Genomic DNA, 8,643 nt, shown 5'->3' with positions numbered 1-8,643 from the left:
CTAGATCCAAATCAAGAACATGAACAGTAGGAAGGTTTTGGTCTGCATTCTAACAATCAACAATTTGTTAGTCAATTCAATCAGAGTCGTTCAGAGTCTCTGGGGTTTTATAATCCAATAGACAACTGAAATACTATGCCTATCAATAAAACTTTTCCCAAAAAAACATGCAACGTATGGCGTTCAATAATTCAACAGTATCCATCAGATCTGTCTGGCTCTGGAGGTCAATTGATGTGATGGTACTGTGCCTTTGTACCCTTAAATCTTGAATCGTTTATTCTTTGAAATTGAGAGTGTAGCTCTTGCCTAAAAGAGAGGTCAAAATTTGAATATTTACCTATGTACACACAGAATAAAGTTTAATACCGAAGGATTTGAAGCTGTAATGGTCTATAATCATTGGATTATGAGGCATCGCAGGAATGAGTAAGTAATTTCCACTTCCTCATGCAAGGAAATCTGCGGAGCTAAAAATAACTCGCCTTTTGTAAAACCATTTTTGTAAGATTAACCCATTTCTGAATTCAATAACTACAATGTGAGGATCAATAGAATGATATTGCAACCAACTTTTCATCAAGGAGTTATAAGATTTTGTATTTGGGACGACTCGGTAATCAGACTCGGTCTTGTCAAGCTGAAGTTTTGCTTTATCATCACTCTAACTTTCATCGCAACATAGTTGAACTTCTGTAGAGCGCACAGCTCTTCATCGTGCGCGTTTTCGAAACTCCCGCCTTATTCCCGGTTCTGTGGGAATAGTCCGGGAACAGACTGAACTCGAACCGGAAATGTGGAGCAAAATCTAACCTCCAAATTCACTCCACAGTTCACACCACAAGCACAACAAATCCAGCATGAGCATGTGATTTCTCCCTTTGAAGTTTGAATTAATCTTGGAAATACAAGTTTCCTAGATTGATATTTCAGTGATTTTATCCACGCTTTTCTCAAAAAACCATGGTTCTATCGGAGCATTTCATCGGTAAGTGTATTCGCTGTATCATCGTGCTTATTGCGCACTTGTCGCGTGAACACTAAATTGCCGCGTAGATCCAACATCCAACTCACGCGTTTGTCTTCAACGAAAGATACGAATTTAATGGGTCCAGTAGAGCATGCAGTATTTGAATTCGAATACTAGGGAATTCTCTGCCATTTTTTGGTCGTTTACTTTTCATTCGCTTCTGTGTGTTGTCATTATTTTTCATCAGGCTGGCAGTGGAAAATGCGACGACAAGTCCAAGACGGGGGTTTCAGATGTGCAGTGTACATGTGCTTGGTCTCCACTCTTTATGAAGAGTACAATAGAGTATCCTGCTAGGGATTAGGAGCCTTGGATTGTAGGTTGGTTGCTCCGTGCTGCGCAGGATACAATGAACTCAAGCCTGCGAAGCCCCTTACCTCGACAGTGCTCTAAACTAAACTTAAGGTATAGGAGCCATTCGGTCAATTATGCTCATGCTTCAACGATTCTCTGGAGCCAAATTGGATCTTTGCTCATATCCCGGGGTGGAAAATCTGTAGCTTTATGAGTGCATCTGCTTGCTTTACAAGTTTAGTTCTGTGCGGAGTGACTAAAAGTCACCCATTACTTAGAAGCATTACTCAGAAATGTGGCAATTTTTAGAGGCTACATTTTGCATTAATGATTTTTGGGCTGTTCAAGTATTATTGCAAGCCATTTTTACTGAATCTTTCAACCATAACTGAAAATCTGCACAATCGGTTATTCTAGAACATGAACAATACGACTGTGAAACCACCAGACCACGTATCTCGGTTTGCCACGCTGTAGACTTCTAGTCATACTTAATTTTTAAATGGAGGAATAATCGACGTCAATTCTTGAAAATTTCCACTTTTTTTCCACTTTATGCGGAGAATACTCCGTAAAAATTTAAAGGAATGATATTAATTTGTGCTCCTTCAAGAAAATAAAATGGAAGCGGAGATTTTTTAACACTGCACACGAGATATATGGTCCGGTAGTTTCACTGCGAATAGTGGTCTGGTTTAGGTGTGAATCACCATTTCAAGGAGCAACAACTTCAGCTCCAGTTTTACACAAGTGAAAACCTAACTGCCTATTTTGAGCAACAAGCTTAATTCAAGTTTCAATGCTAAAGTTAGACGGATACTCATAGCTTTAGGAATAAGGACAGCTTAGTCAAGCGTACTCTTTGAAATCATCCGATTCTTTTCCATTTGGCATAAGCATTACTCACACAAATTGAAGGAAAACAGGGCAAAGATGCGTTCATGATAGACATCAGAGATTATTTCGGTGAATTACCCGCACAGTTACCTACCCGCACAGTTACCTACCCGCTGTCCAACTGAGGCCTGAGTACTGTCAAGTGACTTTGTTTACCTCCTCAACGCTCAATGCTCAACGCTCAATGCAAGAGGGGTTGAGCTTTTGCGACGAGCGTTGAACCGCCATGACACTTCACCGGGTAAAATGCGTTGTACAGTGTAGGGTCAAGAACAATCGTCAAACTCGCAACGCCCTCACTGGGTAATTTCCGTTGAGGCCTGTTGCCTATCACGAAGGCACCTTCATTGAACTGCTATCAAGAAATGTAAGCTGCAGCCAAAATAACAGACTTTTACAGTTTACAAAGATTTACTGTTTTGACATAGCACTTGCGGTAGATAAGTTGGCAGTTTCCGTTTACAAGCGACTGCACTGCTGCCTTCCAATAATGGTTGAGGATTGACTGAGTGTAATGACGCCATGTTGCTATTGTGCATAGCGGAGGAAAACCAGTACCTACCTCCAAGGAGATATTGCCAAATTTTTTTCTACGTGTGCCAGTCAGGAGCTTACACCTGTCAATTTATCTGACACCAGTTCCAGGTGCTTTACAACTTGCCCATTTTTTTCATTTCAGATAATCCTCTAAACGAGGGAGAAGATTCCAGCTCGGAAGATGAAGTGGGCGGGGTGTTTTCAGCTGACTCAGATGACTCGGACAATGACTCGTTTCCATCTGATGACAGTGATATGAGTGATGATAGTGACAGTGATGATAGTGGTGACAGTGATGAAGATGATAGCATGGACGATGATGATGATGAGGATGGTGAAGAAGAAGAGGCAGAATCGTCAGAAGAAGCTGGACCCTCTGCTAAAAGTAAGATCAACTGTAACAGAACTAGAGGCAGAGAATTTTATACATTCACAAGGCATCGTGCATCTAGAGCATTAAAGTCAATCCATGGAAATCTTAAATCGGTTCTTGTTTTGCTCCAGAATGTTATTTGTCCTATCTTGAGATTGTCATTAGACTTTAAAGAGGAAGAGAGATCTGAAAAGTAGAAGGACATAAGATTTATCCTCAGATTTACCTGGTAGACAACTTTGGCAGCAGTGGCGTGGCGTTCCTCGTAATATATAAATTTCTCTCATTCAAACTTATGGAAAAGGATCGATAATTTAGGTGTTTGCAAAACAAACACCTTCATAATCGATACTTTACCATTGCTTCAAATAGGGAAATATCGATAATCCATCATTCACGCCTTACCACTGTTTGGCAGTTGCCTGGGACTACACTATTCTACCTCTTCTTCTCTATTACTAATGATTGTTAAATATTTTCTTTACATTTATCAATTTAATATGTTCAAGTGCTGCTTTATCAGTAAAGCACTTGAATATTCAGGAAAGAAAAAAAAGAAGAAAGCTTTCAGATTTTTATTTTTTAAAAGTTGTTCCAACCGTATATAATATATAGTCCGTATATATAACCGTATATAAATATAATAGTCCAACTGTTTGCTTTGAAATATAAGCATAACGAGCTATAGCCAACAGCTTGGCGGTTGGACTCAATTCTTCTATTCTTCTATTCTTCTAGTTTTAACAATGTAGGTAAGATCTGATGAAAAAATTTCAAACTTGCGCAGGAGATTCTCTTTGACAACTTTTTTTTGTTTAAAACCCCTTGATACTTTGAAGAGCTGAATGCAGGAAGAGGTCTTCTCTGTAGCTGTGTCTCAGAATTCCTACTAATATTTCATCTATTGTGATCATTTAATTTAATATTTTCTATTTTATTCAGGACTGAAAAAAGATGAAGGAGCAGGAGAAGATGAAGAGGAGGAGGACCCAGTAGTCCAAGCTATTCTGAGGAACAAAGACAAGAAACGTGAGCGCCCTCCAGATGTTACAGTAGAAGAACTAATCACAGACATTTCTTTCCACCCTGCGGCAGATATCATTGCAACAGGAAACAATGCTGGGGATATTATTCTGTAAGAATCTCTTTCTTTTCATAATTTATTTCTTCCTTGCCATCATTGGTGATAAATTTCTATCTTGAATGACCGCCTCTAGTTCAATTTTTGGTTTCATAAAAACCAACACGTTTTCATGATATTGACCTCATCTCACTAAAAAATATTACAGTGATGCCCTGTATATCCAATGCCTCAGTCATCTGACATAGTCAAAATTTTTTTTTGGTCATAAACAAGTTAGCCAAAACAACAAAAACTGGTTTTACTAGACAAAAATTGAATACAAATGCAGGGGTGCAGAAAATGTCCAATCACGCACTCAGGGGGCGCGTGAAAATATGGAAAAGCCTCCCAAATGTGGAAGGAGGGAAAATTTAGAAGGACCATCAGTCAAAAGTCAACAAAAAACAACGGAAAAGTTCGTATTATTTAAATTGGTGGGAAATTTTCTGGGGAACCGACGAAAAGAAATATGGAAAGCCTGCGAGCGGGCACGTTAAATTGTGGATCTTGGAGGATTCTGCACCCCTGTGCAAATGTGGTTTTTATCCAATTGAATGACCATGTTTGACGTACAGGTTAGAAACTTGGCCAAACTTGAAAGAACCTTAGGTTCTTGCTGGTTTTAAACAGAGCCTGAAATGGCATTTTTCAGTCTTCTTTTAGTGGTTTAGGTTATCCATCTTTCCTGACCACAGACGCAGCCCTTGCCACAGACCATAGGATAGCCATAGCATTTTTGTACTGAGTACGTGGTATCAGAGGAATACTTTTTGAAATTACGGAATAGGGTTGTTTGTAGAATGGCTGTAAATATTTACAGTACATTTATTGTCTTTTATTAAATTATGTGGCTAATGCATTTAATGCTATGATTGATTGTTTCTCACTACTACAGAACTAGTATATTAATTTATCCTGTAAATATTCTCCATTTGCAAGCAGTTATGCTGCTGCCAGTCAAAAGCAATCAAGGATATCTGTGGCAGGTGTCTAAAAGCAGGCAATGCTGTCATTGTGCACAGGTACGTAAAGTAGTCCACTGCACATTACAGTTCAAAATAAATTGCCAACTTATCGAATGTGTATTCTGACTTAATCATAGCATTTGTCGCTCGGTCCTTTATTTTTTTCTATTCCATGCTTCTTTTTTGTTGTATGCAGGTATAAATATGGCACTGAAAGTGTGGATGTTGTGAAAACTTACGAAATACATACTAAAGCTTGCCGTGCGGTTGAATTCAATGCTGATGGTGACACAATTTTCTCTGCATCAAAAGACAAGTCAATATCCCTGACAGATAGCGAAAGTGGGAAATTGAAACAGCTTTATGAAAAAGCCCATGAGTAAGTTCTGTATTCACTGTTTCAATACTTTTCTTATATAGGAAGTACTATTGGAATCCAAAGTAGAGCATCACTGCACGATAGAGGTCTAGCCAGGCATTGGGAAAACTTCAATTTTAATTCGTGTGAATTTCAAATAATTAAAAAGTATTAAAGAAAGGCACAAAAATATGTTTGACAAGTCTGAAATGGTGCGCAGTAAATACTCGTAGTTTATCTTACTCTCAAATAATTTATCCCAATGATTCTTCTTGTATTCTCCCCATAATGCAACTTAAAAAAAGGGCGCAGTAAGTAATTTTGATTCAAGAAAATGCATCTGACGCTTTAATAATCAAATGTAGGCTTTATTTTTTGTCTGAGAACTATTTTTTTTTTCTTACCTGCATGTTTGTATCTTATCCATTTTTCTTGTATGTACACAATATTTTGTTAAAAAATTATGTGTAATTGGAAATTCTGTTATTAATTAAGCTGTTAAAATCTTTCTAGGGATGAAATTTACTGCCTATCAGTACTGCGAGAAAATATCATAGCCACCGGTGATCAATCTGGAGTACTCAAAGGTAATTTTTTACTTAAAATACCAATTTAAAAAAATTAAATCTTAATCTTCAAATCACCATTTATTATGTCTACCAACTAATTCAATGTATGTATGCCCGAAAGAACTATGTACAAATGAATTAAATCAAAAGGAACTACAAAGGAAGCAAATCTTTGCATACCTCATCGATACTTATCTTTGTCTAATCAACAGGAAGGGGGATCAATACTTCTTTAATACTTTGGAACTAGCTCTACCGAAAATAACCAATATCTAACCTGGGCCTTTTAATTTCTTTTTCTGAATGTGGATTTTAAATTTGTGTCAAAGCTGAATTTCTCTAATTTATCTCTGCTCTTTTACACTTTTAGTCTGGGACATCAGGACCAAAAGTGAACTCTTCTCTATCAAAGAATTAGATGATTACATTAGCTCAATTAAAGGAAAAGAAGATAGTAATATAATTGCTTACACAAGCGGAGAAGGCGTGGTGACCGCAGTCAACTTCAACACGAAAAAATTAGATTGTCAAGTAAGTATATGGAACCATTCTAGCCTCTCACCTATTCCACCTGGAGACTACTTAAATTTTTTTTGTGACAAACTTTCGTTTGCGCATGGCTACCAGTGTGTCATTTTGCTATTATAGAAATGATTGATGATCTGGTTTGTTGTAAATCTAGTTCCTTGGATTCCACATTCATGGAATAGCGGAAATGTCAGAGAACCTGAAATGTCAGGAAAAAGGACAGAAGTGTCAGAAAAAAACTGTCAAGTCACCTTTATTTGCTATCAAATGTGTTTGACGTTTGTAACAACAAATTTTGCCCGAAAACTATATCAAATTAAGCCTTTTTAACCAACTGGCATATATTCAATCGTCAGGGAATATTACTAAACTACGTCAGGAAAAGCAGAGAAATGTCAAGATTAGTAATTTTCTCAACTCTGTGGCAACCCTGTAAATAATACTCGACTCACTAACAATTTGAGTTCAGGTTTCATTTATGTTTTTTCAGTTGTATCCAGGGGTCATTTTGATTGGACTTGTAGTTGACAGCAACAAGAAAAATTAGAGCTGAAAATACTCAATTTGATTATGACCAATGGTTAATCATAAAGAACCAACCATCTTAAGCAAACACAGTCTTGTAATAGTACAGAGAAATCTTCAACAATAGAGCTTCACTAAAATGAGGTGAAGCGTACTGAGGCACATGGCACCTTCAGGCCTTTAACTTCACTGGTTTTTCAACTTGAACTATTTTAATCGGAAAAGGTTTGTTTGTTGGCGCTTCTGCAGTTTTAGAGAATCTTTGCTGTAATTGTGAGAGCAAAAAAATCCACTAATAAGACCATCCTTACCTCTGTAGGACGTCCTCTTACCCAGTCTTACCAATATCTCAATTTTGTGTCGTTTAATACCAAGGACCCTTTTCTTGTAAATTATCAGAGAATAAATGGATCGGTGGGAGTGAAAACACACCAACTCGGTTACTCGAAAATGCTCTATTTTCATTAAAGGCAGTCAATTTTCACAAAGGTCATTGAAGTTAGCGCATCTGTTCCAACTTGAACCTTTAAAGTGTCCTTAAGTACTTGTTTTCCGGTGCCAAAAATTTTTTTCTTAGACTAACCTCTTCACCTATTGTGCAGTTTAATATGCGTCTTGATTATTTTAATTTTTTCGAGTTAGTGTGTTTTCGTTCTCACCGATTCAAATTTGCTCTTTCCTGCTTTTCTTTATCTTTTCTATTCTTGGCCTGAAATGTATCAAATGCCTTTTGTGTTTCAGACAAATGCCATCGAAGCAGAATTAACATGTAGTGGTCTTTTTAGAAATGAAACCAAGTATGTCGTAGGCTCATCGTTAGGTGTCTTGTATATTTACGACTGGGGCAACTTCGAAGAGCACACAGATATCCTGAATCCAAGTTGTGAAAAAAAGAAGACAGGACCTTCCATCAGCTGTCTGCTACCGATCTCAGAAAACGTTGTCCTAACTGGACTTGACAATGGTGTCATAAGGTAAATTATCATTTGTTCAAGTCTTTTCCTACACTCGCGGAAAGAAATGACCTTGTGTGTTTGGCCAAGTCAGTGATATTAAGCATTAAATCTGTATGTGCTTACCTGTTCAGAAGCATTTTCTACCTCAAATACTGGACATTGCTACTAGGGTAGAAACGCAGAGAGATTTTTTCTTGGCTTGTGAAAGTGAGTCAGTTCAGCGTAAGAGGGATTGATTTTCTACCAGTCGTTTCTGCCTGTAAAGCTTTTAACAGATGAGAAATGATGAAAGTGTTTGAAATCTTTTGAAAAATCATCCCCGCAAACAATATTGCTTTATCTTGTGCGGAAATCTAAAGTTGTGCAAAACCGCTTAAACAGGCTCGCAAATCCAACAAAACGCACCACATAAGCAAGATGGAGACAAAGATTTTGAACTGGAGACAGCACTCTCTAACCTCAAATCTTATGTCAATCGCCAACACACT

At 37.6% G+C, this 8,643-nt stretch overlaps 1 protein-coding gene across 2 annotated transcripts in view; it reads left to right on the top strand.

Annotated features, from left to right (window-relative positions):
* Positions 1-8,643, top strand: part of LOC109039235 (WD repeat-containing protein 55 homolog) — a 180,370-nt gene that overhangs the window by 171,280 nt on the left and 447 nt on the right. Inside the window, exons 2-8 of one of the 2 annotated variants that reach the window (XM_072304093.1) lie at positions 865-988; positions 2,901-3,143; positions 4,074-4,266; positions 5,416-5,598; positions 6,091-6,164; positions 6,517-6,677; positions 7,941-8,173. In XM_072304093.1, the coding sequence (XP_072160194.1) occupies positions 964-988; positions 2,901-3,143; positions 4,074-4,266; positions 5,416-5,598; positions 6,091-6,164; positions 6,517-6,677; positions 7,941-8,173 (1,112 nt within the window). In that variant the 5' untranslated portion in view covers positions 865-963. Of the gene's footprint in view, positions 1-819; positions 989-2,900; positions 3,144-4,073; positions 4,267-5,415; positions 5,599-6,090; positions 6,165-6,516; positions 6,678-7,940; positions 8,174-8,643 lie in introns of those variants that run through there. The other variant, XM_019054640.2, reaches the window with a different exon arrangement.

The sequence above is a fragment of the Bemisia tabaci genome, chromosome 9 (genome assembly GCF_918797505.1).
Source record: "Bemisia tabaci chromosome 9, PGI_BMITA_v3".
Lineage (NCBI taxonomy): Eukaryota > Metazoa > Arthropoda > Insecta > Hemiptera > Aleyrodidae > Bemisia > Bemisia tabaci.
This window is presented reverse-complemented; position numbering and strand designations above follow the sequence as displayed.